The following is a 20,361-nucleotide window of genomic DNA, read 5'->3' on the forward strand; positions in this document are numbered from 1 at the left end:
TGTAGCGTTTGATCCCCATTTTGATTTTAATCCCTCGATCTTCAGCAAAGACTCGCACGATCATCAGCTCCGAGGACGTCACACTTACACTCACAATCTGAAGCTGTGTGGACCAACAAGTATTTTATTTCTCAGTAACTTGGCAAACAAACACTATTAAACTCTAAAAATAAAAAAGTCTAGTGCTCTTAAAGCCTCCAGAGTTCCTCCAGGCAACACAAAGGATACTATTTCAAAAAGAATCCTTCCGAAACAAATGGGGGAACATGGAGAAGAACCAAGGATTTCTCCACTTCCGACGTTCATGGTTGTTATCCAAGTAAAGCCGAGGAGTCTGACTGGAGCGGCGCCCTGCGAGTCCATCTGGAGGTTTGTTCTCAAAGCCTGAGCCCGAAACTTCCGTCTTTTACTTGACCATGATGGAAGTTGGTCTTTTCCCCCAGAATAATCCACCTTCACCTGATCTTTGACCATCGCGTGCTCCATCAAGTGAAGTTCAAGAGACAAGGAAGGAACAATCAGATCCAGGTTTTTAGGATTCATTATGTTGTCTGGAATTTGTAATGTTTCTATTTGTGCCTCTCGTTTTAAATATATTAGATTTTATATAGATAGCATATGTAGATTAATTTTGAGAGCAAGAAACAACTGCCGTCCTTTAATGTCCAGCATCTTCCCCGCTGACGGGCTGATGTCACATTTATTCCCGGCTCTTGTCCGTTTTGTCTGCGAGTAGTTCTGATAATTCTTCCCAAAGCAGCCGAGGGGGGCGGATCATCAGTCCCTAGGACGTCTCCATCATCTGAGTGTCATCCACTTCTGTTGTGTCCTCCTGTGTGCACGTCCCCGTGCTTGTCCATAGTCCGGTCTCAATGAAACGCATCATGGGATGCTCCGCCTGTGAGAGAGGTTCAGAGCATGGGTGAGGCCTTTGGCACGATAAAACATTTGAGTCTTTATTCTTGGGAAGCTGACAGGCACTGATGTTCATCCAACTCAGAGGATCGTTGTAGGGAACAGCATGTGCTGATCGCCACTGTAAATGAGTAGCTAATTAGCTGAGATTTAATTAAATCCCAGAGTGTGTGTATTTATTTTAACAGTGTGCAGGGAATCATTCTGAGCAGCACTTACTGGAGGTAAAGTAACCGGGACGTCGTTGGGGACAAGGCTGCATTTGATGGACAGCTGGTGGTGTTCCGGACTGTCGTCATGAGTGCTTTCATGCTGCGCTGCATGTTCTTTCACTCTTTGTATGAAGGCCTCCACCTCTGCATGGAAGACTTCTAAGTAAATGTCTTGTCCATCCTGCACAACCAAAAATCCACCCAAAAGAATCCTGAGCAGCTGAACAACACGTGTCCTTTCCCACCAATACTGACACTTTTCTAATTAAACTACAATCCTGAGAAAGGTACTTACTTTGGATTAAACAAACAAATATTAGGCAGTTCAGCACCACTGATCTCATATTACTGGTTTAGACTGGAGACTTAAGGTGTTATTGGACCCCCAAGACGTGACAGCAGTGTTAATCCTCCACCCCCCCGATGTGCTGGCTCACCTTGGCTTTGTGGAAGAACTGTCGGAAGCAGCCTCGTGGGTCCTGCTGAGAGTGTGAGGCCACCTCCAGGATGAACTGCATGACCACAGCCTGGTGGGCCACCTGTTTCATCAGAGCTTCTTTCTACAAGACAGAAAAACAAAAAAATTGTTCTTTTTCCACAAACACTTGTTATAAAACGTGTTATATATCACGGGGGCATGATGGGCAGACCTGACTGTACTTGATATCAGGGAGGAAACAGAAAAAAGCACTTTAAAATAACCTGTTTGAACTTAGAACCATCTAAATAATAATGAGGTTGTTGCAAAAGATGTGTCAACATGCCTAAAGCGTCGCCTCTTTTATGAATAAATTACAGTTGAGATGAACTACAGACAGCGCAGAAGCCACACCAGCGCCTTCACTCAGAACATACCCCCTCCTGTTGGAGCTTTATGCACCACAAAATCAAATAGTTGGCCGTTTCCTCACAGATGAGCTGAGGCATGTCTGCCAAGAATCGCTGACTATCATCCCACCTCCGCAACATACCTGACAAAGAACACACGAGATCGACGCGACTCAAGTCGTGAAGGAAGGATGGTGCAAGTACATCATTACTCTAATGAGCAACACTTTCAATGTCAGAACTATTGCATTCATACAGCTGACACTGAACCAAACTGCACGAGGTTCTTTTGCTTCTCACTCACCAAAATGCTTCAGCTCTTGCTCGTGATTTTGAATAGAGCTCTTGCACTTGCTCCAATCAATTTCTACTTTCTGATTTTGTGCATTGATGATGCTCTGGGTGAAAGTAAACAGAGAATGTTAAAAGACAAAGAATAACAGATATCTTTCAAACAATTCAGATATCACATGTTGACAAAAACTTGAAGGAAACAAGTGCAAGTGTACTCGGTCAAAAACGTCCCAACTTCTGACAGATCCAAGAACAGGACTGTGGTGCCCTGCAGGAGCCCCGAGCATGTTCTCCTTGCGACGCCACTCCTCCTCTGTGCTCAACAGCTCTGTAGGGCAGGCCAGAGTCCGAGCTTGTTCCTGTTCCAAAGATTCTGAGCTGTGGACACCCAGAGAACACAGCTGATCCTGAGCCTCTGCTAGTCTCCAGCTGGAGATGACAGACGCTTTCAAACAATGCTGCTGGCTCTGGCACAATGTCAATGATGATGATGATGATGGTGGTGGTGATGGAGACGGGTGTGAGGACTGTGGATGAAAAGAAAACAATTCTTCAGTTCAACAAAAGCATGTAGCCTGGCCCCTACACAGGTGCACACACCTACATGGCTGCTCATTACTTTCTCAGGGTTGTTAACGTTGCATAAATCAGTCGACGGGGTGAGTGGTAATAAAGAGGATGGGTTCTAATGCAGTAGCATCAAGTGTTCTGCTCCTTCTGTGCCCTGCTAAATGCAGCACATCCGAGCTTACAGAGTAGACAGCGAGGCGTCTAAAATAAGTTTCCAGTTGTTTCTTGACTCTCAAACTAACAATAACCACGTCTGCTGCCACCCTCAGGTTTGCTAAGTTAAAAAACAATTGCAGTCATTTTTTAGAGGTTTCGTCTCGTCATGGCGCCGCAGGTTACAGTAATATGGTGGTGAGTATGATAGAACAGTGACACACAATGTTCTGGACACAGTATAGACCATACATTAAAGTGCCGTGTAGATATACTGTGCAATCCGAGATTTGGTAGCATACGGCCAAATACGCCTTTACCAGCAAGTGTGCAGTTGTTCAAAGCTAAGTGCTAAAACGTTGTTACAATGGTTGTGGATGTAGTAGCTAAAAGGACGTCCCGAGGACCAGAACAAGCCATAAACACTCTGCATGAATTCATTTCAATTAATCCCTCATAGGTTTCGAGAGTTAGCTCAAGGAAAACAATAATAGTACCAGTGATGGAAAAAAAAGCTTTGCGCATTATGCGGACTTATTACCTTTTGGTGAGGATAAACACCAGTAAAACCTTGTGTTGTTGAAGTGGTCTTACTGTCAGAATCTTCTGTGGAAACTGTTGATTTGTTGCCTAGCCACGCCATTTCTGCCACAGTACCAGGCTGCTTCTGCTTACGCAGGACCCGCTAGCTAATGCTAACGTCTACTTCTATTATTTGGGGTTAGGAATGAAATATTACCAGTGGTGCGATGCTGCCCCCTGCTGACTGTTGTCATGTCCTGCAATCATATCCAGCTGCAAGCTTGAAAGCTGCTTTTTTAGGTCTGAGCTGTCCTGAAGCACTTCTATGCGGATAAAGATCTACACTGTGTCAGTGGTACAAGGTGCAGCAACCATGGTGAATCAGTTATTGACAGTCCTGTCCCAAGGTCTGATTGAAGACACGATCGGACAGTCCTAAAAATGTTTTTACTCAGTCGGTCATAGCTGATCGAATTGACTCTCGGTCTTCAGTGACAGAGTAATACCTTATCATACAGATTCTGAGCTGTTGGAGAAGACAAAATCATCATCTGCTACATTTAGAAAATGGCAGTCAGTCAAAATGACCCACTTGGGTTATTTTGGTGCCGTAAACAACAGGAGCGAAAATCCTAATCCAACACCTGTGGGATCACAAAAGAGAATAGTATGACTAATGCTGCATACTGTTTTACAATGTTATAGCAGCCAAGATTAAGAGGGCAGTCGACAGAAAATCGATACATTTTGCGATGGTAATGTAAAGCTGTAGGGGCTTTCTGTGCTACACAGTAAAGCCATCATCCATACCCTCTTTAGAGTTGTGAGCTGCTTTGCCTGGAGCGCAAGCAGTCGAGATGCAATGCCAATGATTCCCGTCCCATTAGGGCAGTAGTGTGACACTCTACACTATTTAGAGTGATCACCTGACCCTGTAGGCGATACTAAACAAAGGAAGTACCTCAATGTCCTAGTGTGCACCATATGTACCCCTGATCACTACCGCCAGTTGCCTTATAGCACCTAGTGCAGGATCCTTCAACTGGGTGTGCAGCTCAGCTGAGCTGAAAGCAGTGGAGCTCGTTTCAAAGAGTAGCTGGCTGCTTAGTCTCGCCTCGTCTTCTTAACCACTTGATCTCTTTCGGGGTGGGTGCACACCTGGATGAGTCGCCAGGTCAGTGTAGGGCCATCAAATGAGCACTTATGGGTTTGGTGCCTTGCTCAAGGGTAGCTCTGAAGGTGTTTCGGCACCTTATCTAACTACCAGAACACCTTCCATGTTTTGCCTGCACTTTGTGTCAGGGTCCTGGGTGTTTGTTTTGGATTTCTTTGGTGTGTTTTTCCTGTTCTGCCTCCAGGGGGTGTGATGGAGCCTCTTTCCTACTGCTGGCACTGGTGACAGCCACACCTGCTGTCAATTACCAATCAACCGGCTATTTAAGGCCCGGGCTCCTGTTCCAACAGTTTTGTGCTTCACTCTCAGGGTCACCATGTCTCCCTCCTTTTGTGAAGAATTGTGCAGGATCTTTTCCCTGTGCTGAGTGGATTTTTCCTCCTAGTGTTTGAGACTTCTTTCGTTTAAAATAAACCCTTTTGAGACTGAGTTGGCTGTTTCCTGTTTGCATTCGTATCCTATTCGAAGTAAACCATAACACTGGGACTTAAACCAAGAACCCTTGGCTTCTCAGCCCATTTCCGAACCGAGTGAGTGACCACTGCCCCCACTCCTCAGGCTGAACAAGGAATAGGATGGACTGGATAAGTTCGGAAGGGTCGGTGGCCACTTTAGAGGCATCGATGTACATCTTTAAAAAGAAGTGCACAGTCAGGTAGTGTAACCACAGGAGAGGACGTAAGAACTTCCTTGAGGTAGGTGAATGCTGCCTTGTATTCTGCTGACCACTCAAAGGTCACATTCTTCCCTGCCAGCTGGCTCACTGGTGCAACATACCATGAGAAATCATGCACAAACCCTCTATAATAGGAGCAGAGACCCTTAACGTATCAGTGTTTTGTGGGTCTGGATGGAGACCATCCCTGGACACCACGTGGCCCAGGAAGAGGCTCCCTTGCAATTCCCTGAACTGTAACATCAGTCCTGCCAGCTGGATGCTGGAAAGATTTCCCTCAGAAGGAGGTGGTCTGCGAGTGTACCGCTGTAAAGCAGTATATCATCATGATGAGCACCATTATGCGCTGAAATGTGCTCGGAGAGTTCTTCAGACCCATAGGCTGAAAGTCTTTGATCATCACTGCACAGGACATCAATAGTCAATGCACAACCTCCACTGTTCCCTTTTTTCCCTTCACAAGCACCACTGGGTGCCCAAGGGCTGCATTTCGCCCTTACTAAAGCAATTTAGTGGGAAATTGTCACTTTGTACAAAGTTTGCAAGAACCGTGGGCAACAGCGCTAACAGTGAAGATGCGACATGTAACACCTGGGCAGTTCAAATCAAATACATGTTTGTTAATGGTGGGTTAATGATGCATTTGGTGATGATTAGTGAATTATGAGGCCACTAATGGCCAAAATATATTGCAGAGAAGATGTGGCTAGTATTTATATTCAAATGTGCTGATGAGTGGGTTAATAAGTTGCTTCTTGTTTCTATATAATAAAACAAAAAATGAGACTGGAGATTAAAGTTTCTTGTTACACATAAAAACAAAAGAGACTGTTACATTTGGAAAAAAATCAGTATGGTGCTCATTTCAAATAAGCTTTTAATTTGTTTTAATTAGTAAAGGAGGAGAGTCCAGCTGACAGCTTGCAGAAATAGGACCCTCAGTTTCCTGTACATATTTAGTATTATTTCCGAGTACACTGAATAAACCCTTTTTGCAAGATACCTACTCTTTCTGGAAGATGTTTATGTTGCTACCCAAACAGCTGGCCCTAGCCTTTTTGGTACCTGTAGGCAAGATTACAGTTTGCACCAGAGGAACAGTGGTCCTCTTTGGTACAACTTGCATCCCCTTCTGTGCAACATTTTAGACAGATGCAATGTCCCTCTTCGTAATTGAATTATGAGTGCTAGAGGTGTGACTTTGGTGACTATTTGAAATTATTTTCATGTGCGGCAAACTTATGAGATGGTGCTGGAGGTACTGTCAACATTTCAAAAACTTTGGGTGAATATATGAAGGACAGTTAGCCATGGGTCGGGACTGGAAGATGCTTGTTGATATTGGCCAGCAGTTAACGTTTCCACTGGAGATCGCAGCCACAACCCTTAGGCCAGACTTGGTCCTTTGGTCTTCTTTGCTGAAGTCTGTATACATCATAGAACTTACAGTTCCTTGGGAGAGTTCAGCAGAAGAGGCCTACGAGCACAAGAAATTGCGCTACACAGAGCTGGCTGCAGAGGCACAACGGCGAGGATGGAATCCAAGAGTCTATCCAGTTGAAGTCGGATGCAGAGGGTTTGTGGCTTCTTCCTTTATCAAGCTGCTAAAGGATCTTGGCGTCTGTGAGCAGGCCCTGCAGCAGGACGATAAGATCAGTCTCTGAAGCGGCTGAAAGAAGCAGTCAGTGGATATGGATCAAACGGAAGGACCCTTGCTGGGCTCATGGATCAATATAAAATATTCCAGGTATGCGGCCAGCGCAGGTGCTGGTTAAGGGAGTTGGACGCCCCTGCCTTGCAGAGCCCCATGGGTTATCCCATGCCAATCATTGGCAAACGGCTGAAGCTGGTTTCACTCCGTTTTGCTCCTGCCTACTGTGTGACCAGGTTGACGTATGACTGGGCTAGGGACACAAGTTTCAGGCTTTTTTTCAGCCTGTAGCTGGCCACCTTTTGAGAAGGGTGTCCAGTATTTAAAAGGCCGAAACACCTAATGAGTCAAAGGGCATACTGCTGATGATGTGTTCAGAAAATCTTTCCAAGGTCATACGTATCTCCCCCTTTCACAACAAGGTATACCTCATGTGAGTGCGTACCATCTACTGGCACAAGGGATGTTTCAAACAACTCATACTGATTCTGTAAGCTAAACACTACATTTGTACAATTGAATCTGAAGATACTTGTTAGCAGCAAGGTTGAATAACAGTTCAAACCACAAGACAGAAACAATGTATTTCTTACTTGAGAACTGAACATATCAAAAGGAAAGTCACGTAACAATTTACCTTGTCTTCTTATTAGGCCATTTAGCTACTTTTGGGAAGTCGCCAGTCTTCTGGATAAAGGTTTAGCACTTCTTTCTTCTTCAAGGTGCGTTTCTTCAGGACATTCTCGTGCCACCAAGAGCTGACCCGCTTCGTAATTGGTGTTGATATCCTTTCAAGCTTCAACAAAGTTTTTTCAACTTCTTTCTTTAGCTGGTGCTCCTTTACAATGGGGCTGTTTATTAATTGGACATATTTCTTTTCTCTCTCATCACATTGTTGAACTGTGGCAGAAAGCTGTAGCTCCAGTCTGCTGATTGTATCTGAATTCACTTTACAAAAGGTTTTGACAACCTTGTAACCTCATTGAGAGATCTTTGTTTTCAGTTAAAAACACTTGCTCAACCATCTCACTGATCTGCGCATGTTCATTTTCTAGATAGCATCTTTTCATAGCGACGGTTCTTTTTATTTTAACTTTTTGGTGTCCGAGATCACAGACATACATGCTTGGAGATCCTTAACAAATTGTTTTTCTTGAGACTGGATCTGATCTTGATTGGTTTGCTCTTTACCCCCGAGTTGTTCAATCTGCTTCAGCTTTTCTTCCATCATTTTATTTTCAGACATGGCCTGATCCAAGTCTTCCAATGTGTGTTGGAGTTGGAGTCGGAGCGTTGACATTTCTGTCACGTGCTTCTCCTGAATTTGTTCATTCTCTTCAGCAGCCCCCTGTAATTGATCTTCTAATTGTTGTATTCTCTCATTTATGACTCTTTTCTGGTCCTGGACCTCCTCCAGCTCTTTCCTTATACTTTTATTATAAGAGCTTTCCTGTTTCCAGTTCATTTCTAGGGTTTTATTCTTTTCCATTGTATCCCTTAAGAGAACTAGAAGTTCTTCTGCTTTATCAGTCATGCTTTTTAAGTCAGACTTTTCCTTTTGGTAGCTCTCCTCTAAAAGCAAATTGCCTTCTTCTACCTCTTTGACCCTAATATGTAGCTCTTTTGCCTTTTCTATGCACTGTTCCAGCTCTTCTCTGGTAATTCTGTGCTCAGTCTTTTCCTTCTCATAAAACTCCTCAAAGTGGTTCAGTTGTTCTTTTGTATGTTTATGTGCAGACCTCTCTTCCTGATAGTTTTCATTTGTCCACATATTCTCTACAACTGCTTGCTGTAATTGGAATTCCAGTTCTTTGTTCTGCTGATTGGCCTGAACTAGCTGCTCCTGTGTTTCCTCATGTAAAGATTTTTCATTCTCATATTTCCCTTCAAGCTCTTGCTTCTCCTCTATTTCTTGGTTGAATTTAACTTGAAGCTCTTCTATGGTTTGGCTCAGATTCCCTCTTGTCATTTCATGAGCATTCACTTCCTTCAGATATTTCTCCTCTAAAGAAATTATCTTTTCTTTGCCCTGTTGAAGGTTAACTTCTAGTTTGTCTATTGTATTACACATGACCTTGTGTTGGTCATTTGCCTGTTTCAATTGTAATTGAATCTTCTCGATGCTCTGCTCCAACTCTTGTTTTTCATCATTGTGTTGAATCATTTCTTGCTTGTAGTTCTCCTCTAATATTTTTTTCTCTTTCAATGTATTCTGTAACTGAATTTGTAGCTTTTCTTCATTTTTAGCCATCCGGTCATTTACTGAATTCATACGGTCCAGTTCTTTCTTTGTCTGCTCCAGCTCTTTTCTTGTAGAGGAAATGTTACTTTCTTGCTCTTCTATGACTTGGTTCAGGGCTTCTTTTGTATTTTTGTGTGAACACTTTTCCTTCGCATAGTTCTTTTCTAGACAGTTATGTTCTTTTACTAATACATGTAACTGACCTTGAAGGTCTTTTATGCCTTTGTTCAAAGTTTCTTTTGTATTATTGTGTGAAGACTTTTCCTCCTCATAGTTCTTTTCGAGACATATATGTTTTTTTACTGTTTCTTTTAACTGAATTTCAAGCTGTTCTATGGTTTTGTCCGAGGCCTCTTTCATCAGTTGGCATTTAATCATATCCTTTTCATACATGCTTTGTAGACAATTTTTCTCCTGAACCATTTGCTGAAATCCACCTTGAAGTCGTTTCATGTTGACTTTTGTAGTTTTGTGTAAACTGCTTTCTTTCTGATATTTTTCTTGTAAACTATTGTTTTCTTCCAATGCTGTCTTTAATTTAGCATCAAGGTCTCTACAGTCACCCTTAGCCTGGCGCAGTTGTTCAAATATTTGTCTGCGTATAGACCTTTCCTTCTCGTAGGTCTGCTTTAGCAACAAAATCTTTTCAGTTGTTGGTTTTGATTCCTGTTGAAGTGTAGTGATCAGTATTCGATCTTGTTGTTTTTGTTTGAACAACTGACACATCTCCTGCTTTAAAGCCGTTATTTCCACTTCCTTCTTCTTAATTATTTTGGACATGTTCCTGACAGGGTGTTTTTTCTCATCCCAAAGAATACCTATTCTTTGCAGGCGCTCCAGCTCTGTGTCCATCATCCTAAATTTTTTCTCAATATTTTGTTCAAAAGAGTTAAAGTCCTTGTAGTAGGCCTCTGTATGTGATTCCAACAATCTCATTTGAATAGTATGGCAAATCTTGAAAAACTCTTCATCTTCAGGTGGTCCACTGTAACCATCTTTTCTTAAAGAAAATATTTCCAATTTGTTTTTCATAATTGTGTTACCTCGTTCATTGAGAACATGTTTTAACTGAGCAACAACCTTTTTGTATTCCTGGTATTGCTTTGAAATGACCAGAAATAGTTTCTTCAGCTCTTCAATAGTTTTCTCTGCCATCATATAAAATCATTTAAAATGCTGAACTAATTTCAACAAAACAACTTGCTTATCCGTATGTGGTACTGTTTTGAGTTTTTTTTAAGCACTACTTTTAAAAAGGCTCAGTGTTGTTTGGTGGCCATGTTTAAACCAAAAGATCAAAGCATACAAACCTTCAAAGCAAATTTAAAGAGGTATATTAAGGCAGGTGAGAGCTGACACTTTTGCATTCCTTCACACATTGAATTCAAAGAACTTGTTCCTTTTGCATGTTTCCTTTCTGCCTGAGAAAAAACTACAAATCTTGAAAACTGAAATAAATTATCTTCCCTTTGTTCACGACACAATCACACAAAGAGAAATTATCATTCTTTTTTGACTTTTTAATTATGAGCTATTGATGGGAATTCCTCTTCTTAATCATCTGAATCGGACTCACTGACCGGTTCCGGTTCAGCGTTGATTTTGTGAAAGCTCTTACAATACATGAAGACGGTATCATAGCCTGTGCGTCTACAATCCACCCGCATATTGTGGCATAACTTGCCCGCCGCTGCCTCATAGTCTTTGTGAAGGAGTGTTCGCCTTCCGTCTTTCAGCGCTCTGTCTGTTTCCGTGGCAACCGAGAACCACGGTGAACGACGACTTCTCGTGCCCCGTTGTGCGTATCGCCACCGTGCCGGTCCCTTTTTCGCCACTTTGTGGGTCAAAGGGATGTTAAAAGTCAGAGGGATCTCATCCATGTTGGTGATGTGGCTGCGCACGGTTATCTTGTCGCGGCAGTAGGTGCGGAAGATGGCCACCCTCTCCTGGTAGTCCGCGGGCAGCCGCTGGGCAACAGTTGTCCTTGCGCGTATGGAGAGATGACGCCTCCTCATAAAGCGAAAACACTAAGATTGCTCGATTGCCATTTTCAGCCGCATATTATCTGAATTCACTTTCAAAAGGTTTTGACAACCTTGTAACCTCATTGAGAGATCTTTGTTTTCAGTTAAATACACTTGCTCAACCATCTCACTGATCTGCGCATGTTCATTTTCTAGATAGCATTTTTTCATAGCGACGATTCTTTTTTTTAACTTTTTGGTGTCCGAGATCACAGACATACATGCTTGGAGAGCCTTAACAAATTGTTTTTCTTAAGACTGGATCTGATCTTGATTGGTTTGCTCTTTACCCCCGAGTTGTTCAATCTGCTTCAGCTTTTCTTCCATCATTTTATTTTCAGACATGGCCTGATCCAAGTCTTCCAATGTGTAACTTGTCTTCTTATTAGGCCATTTAGCTACTTCTGGGAAGTCGCCAGTCTTCTGGATAAAGGTTTAGCACTTCTTTCTTCTTCAGGGTGCATTTCTTCAGGACATTCTCGTGCCACCAAGAGCTGACCCGCTTCGTAATTGGTGCTGATATCCTTTCAAGCTTCAAAGTTTTTTCAACTTCTTTCTTTAGCTGGTGCTCCTTTACAATGTGGCTGTTTATTAATTGGACATATTTCTTTTCTCTCTCATCACATTGTTGAACTGTGGCAGAAAGCTGTAGCTCTAGTCTGCTGATTGTATCTGAATTCACTTTACAAAAGGTTTTGACAACCTTGTAACCTCATTGAGAGATCTTTGTTTTCAGTTAAAAACACTTGCTCAACCATCTCACTGATCTGTGCATGTTTATTTTCTAGATAGCATCTTTTCATAGTGATGGTTCTTTCTTTTTTTTTTTAAATTTGGTGTCCGAGATCACAGACATACATGCTTGGAGATCCTTAACAAATTGTTTTTCTTGAGACTGGATCTGATCTTGATTGGTTTGCTCTTTACCCCCGAGTTGTTCAATCTCCTTCAGCTTTTCCTCCATAATTTTATTTTCAGACATGGCCTGATCCGAGGCTTCCAATGTGTAACTTGTCTTCTTATTAGGCCATTTAGCTACTTCTGGGAAGTCACCAGTCTTCTGGATAAAGGTTTAGCACTTCTTTCTTCTTTAAGGTGCGTTTCTTCAGGACATTCTTGTGCCACCAAGAGCTGACCCGCTTCGTAATTGGTGCTGATATCCTTTCAAGCTTCAACAAAGTTTTTTCAACTTCTTTCTTTAGCTGGTGCTCCTTTACAATGGGGCTGTTTATTAATTGGACATATTTCTTTTCTCTCTCATCACATTGTTGAACTGTGGCAGAAAGCTGTTGCTCCAGTCTGCTGATTGTATCTGAATTCACTTTACAAAAGGTTTTTACAACCTTGTAACCTCATTGAGAGATCTTTGTTTTCAGTTAAAAACACTTGCTCAACCATCTCACTGATCTGTGCATGTTTATTTTCTAGATAGCATCTTTTCATAGTGATGGTTCTTTCTTTTTTTTTTTAAATTTGGTGTCCGAGATCACAGACATACATGCTTGGAGATCCTTAACAAATTGTTTTTCTTGAGACTGGATCTGAGCTTTATTGGTTTGCTCTTTACCCCCGAGTTGTTCAATCTGCTTCAGCTTTTCTTCCATAATTTTATTTTCAGACATGGCCTGATCCAAGGCTTCCAATGTGTAACTTGTCTTCTTATTAGGCCATTTAACTACTTCTGGGAAGTCACCAGTCTTCTGGATAAAGGTTTAGCACTTCTTTCTTCTTCAGGGTGCATTTCTTCAGGACATTCTTGTGCCACCAAGAGCTGACCCGCTTCGTAATTGGTGCTGATATCCTTTCAAGCTTCAAAGTTTTTTCAACTTCTTTCTTTAGCTGGTGCTCCTTTACAATGTGGCTGTTTATTAATTGGACATATTTCTTTTCTCTCTCATCACATTGCTGAACTGTGGCAGAAAGCTGTAGCTCTAGTCTGCTGATTGTATCTGAATTCACTTTACAAAAGGTTTTTACAACCTTGTAACCTCATTGAGAGATCTTTGTTTTCAGTTAAATACACTTGCTCAACCATCTCACTGATCTGTGCATGTTTATTTTCTAGATAGCATCTTTTCATAGTGATGGTTCTTTCTTTTTTTTTTTAAATTTGGTGTCCGAGATCACAGACATACATGCTTGGAGATCCTTAACAAATTGTTTTTCTTGAGACTGGATCTGATCTTGATTGGTTTGCTCTTTACCCCCGAGTTGTTCAATCTCCTTCAGCTTTTCTTCCATAATTTTATTTTCAGACATGGCCTGATCCAAGTCTTCCAATGTGTAACTTGTCTTCTTATTAGGCCATTTAACTACTTCTGGGAAGTCGCCAGTCTTCTGGATAAAGGTTTAAGGATAAAGGATAAGGATAAAAGACTTTATTGATCCCACATCGGGGAAATTGCACGTTACAGCGGTAGCCCGTGGTGTACAATACACAAAAGTACTAAAATAAAAAATAAAAATAAAGACTCTTATGTTATGTACATTGCTATGTACAGTACATTGTACAGTATATACAGAAATTATTTAAAAAATTATGTACAGGAGTTTTGGACAGTGTGAAGACAAAAAAAAATAAGGCGCATGAGATGAGATGTGCAAATAAGACATTCCAGAGGTAGTTATGATTAGTTAGTGCAAATATGCCAACCCTGGGTTATTTGTGCTACAATTAAGTGTTGTGCATGTTGAACAATCTGACGGCAGTTGGCTTGAATGACCTGCGGTAACGTTCCTTTTTACACCGTGGGTGTAACAGTCTGCTGCTGAAGGAGCTGCTTAAGGCCCCCACAGTCTCGTGTAGGGGGTGAGAGGGGGTGTCCATAATTGATGTCAGCTTGGCCAACATCCTCCTCTCACCCACCTCCTCAATGGAGTCTAGAGAGCAGTCCAGGACTGAGCCAGCCCGTCTGACCAGCTTGTTGAGTCTCTTCCTGTCCCTCTCTGAGCTTCCACAGCTCCAGCAGACCACAGTGTAGAAGATCACCGATGCCACCACAGAGTCATAAAAAGTCCGAAGCAGTGACCTGCACACTCCAAAGGACCTCAGTCTCCTCAACAGATGAAGACGACTTTGGCCCTTCTTGTACAGGGCGTCTGTGTACGAGTCCAGTCCAGTTTATTGTTGAGATGAACACCCAGGTATTTGTACTCCTCCGCGATCTCAATGTCCAAACCCTGGATGTTCACGGGTGCAATGTGAGAAGCCTTCCTACTGAAGTCGATCACCACCTCCTTTGTCTTGCTGGCGTTGATGCGCAAATGGTTCAGTTCACACCAGGCGACAAAGTTGGTGATGACCTCCCTGTACTCCAGTTCGTTCCCCTCAGACACACGTCCAACGATGGCTGTATCATCGGAGAACTTCTGGAGGTGGAAGCTGTCCGAGTTGTGGCTGAAGTCCGATGTGTAGAACTGTACCCTGTGGGGCCCCCGTGCTGCAGACTACCACGTCGGACTCACAGTCACGGAGCCTCACGTACTGTAGTCTGTTGGTGAGGTAGTCGGTGGTCCAGGCAGCCAGGTGACAGTCGACTCCGGCTCCCTCCATCTTCCCTCTCAGCAGTGATGGCTGGATTGTGTTGAAGGCACTGGAGAAGTCAAAGAACATGACTCTCACAGTGCTCCCGGTGCTCTCTAGGTGTGAGAGTGACCGGTGCAGCAGGTAGATGACCGCGTCATCCACACCAATGCCAAGTCAATATGCAAACTGTAGAGGGCCATCTTGCTGTCCACCAGCTGTCGGAGGTGGGTGAGAACGATCCTCTCCATGGTCTTCATCAGGTGAGAGGTTAAAGCCACTGGCCTGAAGTGGTTGGGCTCCCTGGCGTGCGCAGTCTTAGGAACCGGAACCACACATGATGTTTTCCACAGTAGTGGAACTCTCTCCAGACTGAGGCTCAGGTTGAAGATGTGCAGGAGTACTCCACAGAGTTGATCTGCACAGTCCTTGAGTAGTCTGGAGTTGATGCCATCAGGGCCAGTAGCTTTCCTTGTCTTGGTCCTCCTCAGCTCCTTCCTCACCTGATCAGCTGTAATGGAGAGGCGAGGTGTGACTCCTGGTGGGTGAGGACGGGGGTTGGACTGGGAGGGTCGATCTGGCAGGGGGTGGAGGGAGGTGGCGTGGTGTGAGGAGAGAGCTGCCGGAGGTGTTACGGGGGGAGAGGGGTGATGTGACAGCAATGTTGTTTAGCACTTCTTTCTTCTTCAAGGTGCGTTTCTTCAGGGCATTCTCGTGCCACCAAGAGCTGACCCACTTAGTAATTGGTGTTGATATCCTTTCAAGCTTCAACAAAGTTTTTTCAACTTCTTTCTTTAGGGGTGCTCCTTTACAATGGGGCTGTTTATTAATTGGACATATTTCTTTTCTCTCTCATCACATTGTTGAACTGTGGCAGAAAGCTGTAGCTCCAGTCTGCTGATTGTATCTGAATTCACTTTACAAAAGGTTTTGACAACCTTGTAACCTCATTGAGAGATCTTTGTTTTCAGTTAAATACACTTGCTCAACCATCTCACTGATCTGCGCATGTTCATTTTCTAGATAGCATCATTTCATAGTGACGGTTCTTTTTATTTTAACTTTTTGGTGTCCGAGATCACAGACATACATGCTTGGAGATCCTTAACAAATTGTTTTTCTTGAGACTGGATCTGATCTTGATTGGTTTGCTCTTTACCCCCGAGTTGTTCAATCTGCTTCAGCTTTTCTTCCATCATTTTATTTTCAGACATGGCCTGATCCAAGTCTTCCAATGTGTAACTTGTCTTCTTATTAGGCCATTTAGCTACTTCTGGGAAGTCGCCAGTCTTCTGGATAAAGGTTTAGCACTTTTCTTCTTCAAGGTGCGTTTCTTCAGGACATTCTCGTGCCACCAAGAGCTGACCCGCTTCGTAATTGGTGTTGATATCCTTTCAAGCTTCAACAAAGTTTTTTCAACTTCTTTCTTTAGCTGGTGCTCCTTTACAATGTGGCTGTTTATAATTGGACATATTTCTTTTCTCTCTCATCACATTGCTGAACTGTGGCAGAAAGCTGTTGCTCCAGTCTGCTGATTGTATCTGAATTCACTTTCAAAAGGTTTTGACAACCTTGTAACCTTATTGAGAGATCTTTGTTTTCAGTTAAAAACACTTGCTCAACCATCTCACTGATCTGCGCATGTTCATTTTCTAGATAGCATTTTTTCATAGCGACGATTCTTTTTTTTAACTTTTTGGTGTCCGAGATCACAGACATACATGCTTGGAGAGCCTTAACAAATTGTTTTTCTTGAGACTGGATCTGATCTTGATTGGTTTGCTCTTTACCCCCGAGTTGTTCAATCTGCTTCAGCTTTTCTTCCATAAGTTTATTTTCAGACATGGCCTGATCCGAGGCTTCCAATGTGTGTTGGAGTTGGAGTCGGAGCGTTGACATTTCTGTCACGTGCTTCTCCTGAATTTGTTCATTCTCTTCAGCAGCCCCCTGTAATTGATCTTCTAATTGTTGTATTCTCTCATTTATGACTCTTTTCTGGTCCTGGACCTCCTCCAGCTCTTTCCTTATACTTTTATTATAAGAGCTTTCCTGTTTCCAGTTCATTTCTAGGGTTTTATTCTTTTCCATTGTATCCCTTAAGAGAACTAGAAGTTCTTCTGCTTTATCAGTCATGCTTTTTAAGTCAGACTTTTCCTTTTGGTAGCTCTCCTCTAAAAGCAAATTGCCTTCTTCTACCTCTTTGACCCTAATATGTAGCTCTTTTGCCTTTTCTATGCACTGTTCCAGCTCTTCTCTGGTAATTCTGTGCTCAGTCTTTTCCTTCTCATAAAACTCCTCAAAGTGGTTCAGTTGTTCTTTTGTATGTTTATGTGCAGACCTCTCTTCCTGATAGTTTTCATTTGTCCACATATTCTCTACAACTGCTTGCTGTAATTGGAATTCCAGTTCTTTGTTCTGCTGATTGGCCTGAACTAGCTGCTCCTGTGTTTCCTCATGTAAAGATTTTTCATTCTCATATTTCCCTTCAAGCTCTTGCTTCTCCTCTATTTCTTGGTTGAATTTAACTTGAAGCTCTTCTATGGTTTGGCTCAGATTCCCTCTTGTCATTTCATGAGCATTCACTTCCTTCAGATATTTCTCCTCTAAAGAAATTATCTTTTCTTTGCCCTGTTGAAGGTTAACTTCTAGTTTGTCTATTGTATTACACATGACCTTGTGTTGGTCATTTGCCTGTTTCAATTGTAATTGAATCTTCTCGATGCTCTGCTCCAACTCTTGTTTTTCATCATTGTGTTGAATCATTTCTTGCTTGTAGTTCTCCTCTAATATTTTTTTCTCTTTCAATGTATTCTGTAACTGAATTTGTAGCTTTTCTTCATTTTTAGCCATCCGGTCATTACTGAATTCATACGGTCCAGTTCTTTCTTTGTCTGCTCCAGCTCTTTTCTTGTAGAGGAAATGTTACTTTCTTGCTCTTCTATGACTTGGTTCAGAGCTTCTTTGTATTTTTGTGTGAACACTTTTCCTTCGCATAGTTCTTTTCTAGACAGTTATGTTCTTTTACTAATACATGTAACTGACCTTGAAGGTCTTTTATGCCTTTGTTCAAAGTTTCTTTTGTATTATTGTGTGAAGACTTTTCCTCCTCATAGTTCTTTTCGAGACATATATGTTTTTTTACTGTTTCTTTTAACTGAATTTCAAGCTGTTCTATGGTTTTGTCCGAGGCCTCTTTCATCAGTTGGCATTTAATCATATCCTTTTCATACATGCTTTGTAGACAATTTTTCTCCTGAACCATTTGCTGAAATCCACCTTGAAGTCGTTTCATGTTGACTTTTGTAGTTTTGTGTAAACTGCTTTCTTTCTGATATTTTTCTTGTAAACTATTGTTTTCTTCCAATGCTGTCTTTAATTTAGCATCAAGGTCTCTACAGTCACCCTTAGCCTGGCGCAGTTGTTCAAATATTTGTCTGCGTATAGACCTTTCCTTCTCGTAGGTCTGCTTTAGCAACAAAATCTTTTCAGTTGTTGGTTTTGATTCCTGTTGAAGTGTAGTGATCAGTATTCGATCTTGTTGTTTTTGTTTGAACAACTGACACATCTCCTGCTTTAAAGCCGTTATTTCCACTTCCTTCTTCTTAATTATTTTGGACATGTTCCTGACAGGGTGTTTTTTCTCATCCCAAAGAATACCTATTCTTTGCAGGCGCTCCAGCTCTGTGTCCATCATCCTAAATTTTTTCTCAATATTTTGTTCAAAAGAGTTAAACTCCTTGTAGTAGGCCTCTGTATGTGATTCCAACAATCTCATTTGAATAGTATGGCAAATCTTGAAAAACTCTTCATCTTCAGGTGGTCCACTGTAACCATCTTTTCTTAAAGAAAATATTTCCAATTTGTTTTTCATAATTGTGTTACCTCGTTCATTGAGAACATGTTTTAACTGAGCAACAACCTTTTTGTATTCCTGGTATTGCTTTGAAATGACCAGAAATAGTTTCTTCAGCTCTTCAATAGTTTTCTCTGCCATCATATAAAATCATTTAAAATGCTGGACTAATTTCAACAAAACAACTTGCTTATCCGTATGTGGTACTGTTTTGAGTTTTTTTTAAGCACTACTTTTAAAAAGGCACAGTGTTGTTTGGTGGCCATGTTTAAACCAAAAGATCAAAGCATACAAACATTCAAAGCAAATTTAAAGAGGTATATTAAGGCAGGTGAGAGCTGACACTTTTGCATTCCTTCACACATTGAATTCAAAGAACTTGTTCCTTTTGCATGTTTCCTTTCTGCCTGAGAAAAAACTACAAATCTTGAAAACTGAAATAAATTATCTTCCCTTCTTTTTTCACGACACAATCACACAAAGAGAAATGATCATTCTTTGTTGACTTGTTAATTATGAGCTACTGATGGGAATTGGCCTCTTTTACATAGCTTTGTATTGACCCATGTTAAATTCAAGTTTGTAGATTAATTGAAAAATCAAAAAAGCCAAACAGGCTAATAATTTGTCTCTCTCTCATATATATATATATATATATATATATATATATATATATATATATATATATATATATATATACTGTATTAATACTTGATGTTTTATACTTTGATATATTAGCATTATTTATTTTAATGCTGTAGTTATATGTTGGTATAATGCAAGTGTTTAAAAATTAAGCTCCAAGGAAGTTCAATTTTGACAAATAAAATTTCAGCAATGGATGCTAAAACTTGTGTTGAGCTGGTACATACCCTTTCAGAACTTAAATCTCTCTATAGTGAATACAAAGTTACCACCGGTCACCTTAAGCATTTCTTTGAAAAACATTTTCATTATTTTGCTCATAAAAAAGACGCCTCACCTGACACACACCTTTTCAAATTCTGCGATGAAACAAAACAAATTAAAGATAATGCAGACATATCCCTTCTTCAGAAAAACATTGATGAGAAAATAAACACTTTAGAAACAGGATTGCATAACCTGAAAATCATGGATTCTGTTCAGGAAACTGGAAGTCATTCAACGGTCATCAAACAGAGGGCATACAATTTTAAAAGGACCGAGGTCATGGACATGCCAACTTTGAAGAGGGAGAGGGAACGTTTGCTTAAGCTCCAAGAAAGACACGAAAACCGAATCACTTTCCTGGTCACCGAATTAAAACAAACAAAGCACAAGTTTGAATCTATGGAAGCAACCCTTTCCCAGGAAAGATCTAAATTCACACAAATAAAAGAGGAGCTGCAACGAGCAAACTGCAAAAATGAAACAATGACAGTTAAAGTGGATGAACTACAGATTTTGTTGAAGGAAGTTAAGAAAGAAAATAAGCACCTAGAGGGGAAGTACCAGAAGGAAAAGTTCAAATGTAAACAAAGAAAAGAAGACTTGGACCACACTAACTGCCAAAATAATATCATGACAAAAAAGGTAGAAGAGCTTCAAGTCCAAATAATAGAAGCAATGGTAAACAACAAATGCGTAGAGGGAAAATATGAAAAGGAACGTTCCACATACATGAACACTATAGGGGAGATGGAACGGCACACACAAAAGCTCCAACTTCAGTTAAAGCAAGCGGAGAAAAAGAAAACTTGGAG

General features: G+C 41.4%; 3 protein-coding genes across 3 annotated transcripts; all 3 read right to left on the reverse strand.

The window, feature by feature from the left end:
- Positions 1–104: 104 nt before the first annotated feature.
- Positions 105–3,690, reverse strand: cdc37l1 (cell division cycle 37-like 1). Its single transcript, XM_057019084.1, has 7 exons — positions 3,514–3,690; positions 2,465–2,776; positions 2,260–2,353; positions 1,983–2,098; positions 1,565–1,687; positions 1,135–1,308; positions 105–898 (listed from the first exon to the last, which is right to left on the reverse strand). The coding sequence occupies exons 1-7, from the start codon at positions 3,613–3,615 to the stop codon at positions 785–787; spliced, it is 1,035 nt and encodes a 344-aa protein (XP_056875064.1). The 5' UTR covers positions 3,616–3,690; the 3' UTR covers positions 105–784.
- Positions 3,691–7,216: 3,526 nt separating this feature from the next.
- Positions 7,217–9,630, reverse strand: LOC130517625 (early endosome antigen 1-like). Its single transcript, XM_057019628.1, has 3 exons — positions 8,546–9,630; positions 7,589–7,595; positions 7,217–7,294 (listed from the first exon to the last, which is right to left on the reverse strand). The coding sequence occupies exons 1-3, from the start codon at positions 9,628–9,630 to the stop codon at positions 7,217–7,219; spliced, it is 1,170 nt and encodes a 389-aa protein (XP_056875608.1).
- A 6,209-nt stretch (positions 9,631–15,839) lies between these two features.
- On the reverse strand, positions 15,840–17,586 carry LOC130517586 (myosin heavy chain, clone 203-like). The gene has a single exon (XM_057019564.1). It carries the CDS (start codon positions 17,545–17,547, stop codon positions 16,243–16,245), a length of 1,305 nt encoding a protein of 434 aa, XP_056875544.1. The 5' UTR covers positions 17,548–17,586; the 3' UTR covers positions 15,840–16,242.
- Positions 17,587–20,361: the final 2,775 nt, after the last annotated feature.

The sequence above is a fragment of the Takifugu flavidus genome, chromosome 20 (assembly GCF_003711565.1).
Source record: "Takifugu flavidus isolate HTHZ2018 chromosome 20, ASM371156v2, whole genome shotgun sequence".
Classification (NCBI taxonomy): Eukaryota; Metazoa; Chordata; class Actinopteri; order Tetraodontiformes; family Tetraodontidae; genus Takifugu; species Takifugu flavidus.

Bases quoted from the DNA above. Each gene is read 5' to 3' on its own strand.
- cdc37l1 (XM_057019084.1), bottom strand. From the start codon at position 3,615: ATGGCGTGGCTAGGCAACAAATCAACAGTTTCCACAGAAGATTCTGAC. The intron at 2,354-2,464 runs GTACACTTGCAC...ACTTTCACCCAG, and splicing joins GTTGGGACGTTTTTGACCGA to AGCATCATCAATGCACAAAA. The intron at 899-1,134 runs GTAAGTGCTGCT...CCTCTCTCACAG, and splicing joins TCCCGGTTACTTTACCTCCA to GCGGAGCATCCCATGATGCG.
- LOC130517625 (XM_057019628.1), bottom strand. From the start codon at position 9,630: ATGTATGAAAAGGATATGATTAAATGCCAACTGATGAAAGAGGCCTCG.
- LOC130517586 (XM_057019564.1), bottom strand. From the start codon at position 17,547: ATGATTCAACACAATGATGAAAAACAAGAGTTGGAGCAGAGCATCGAG.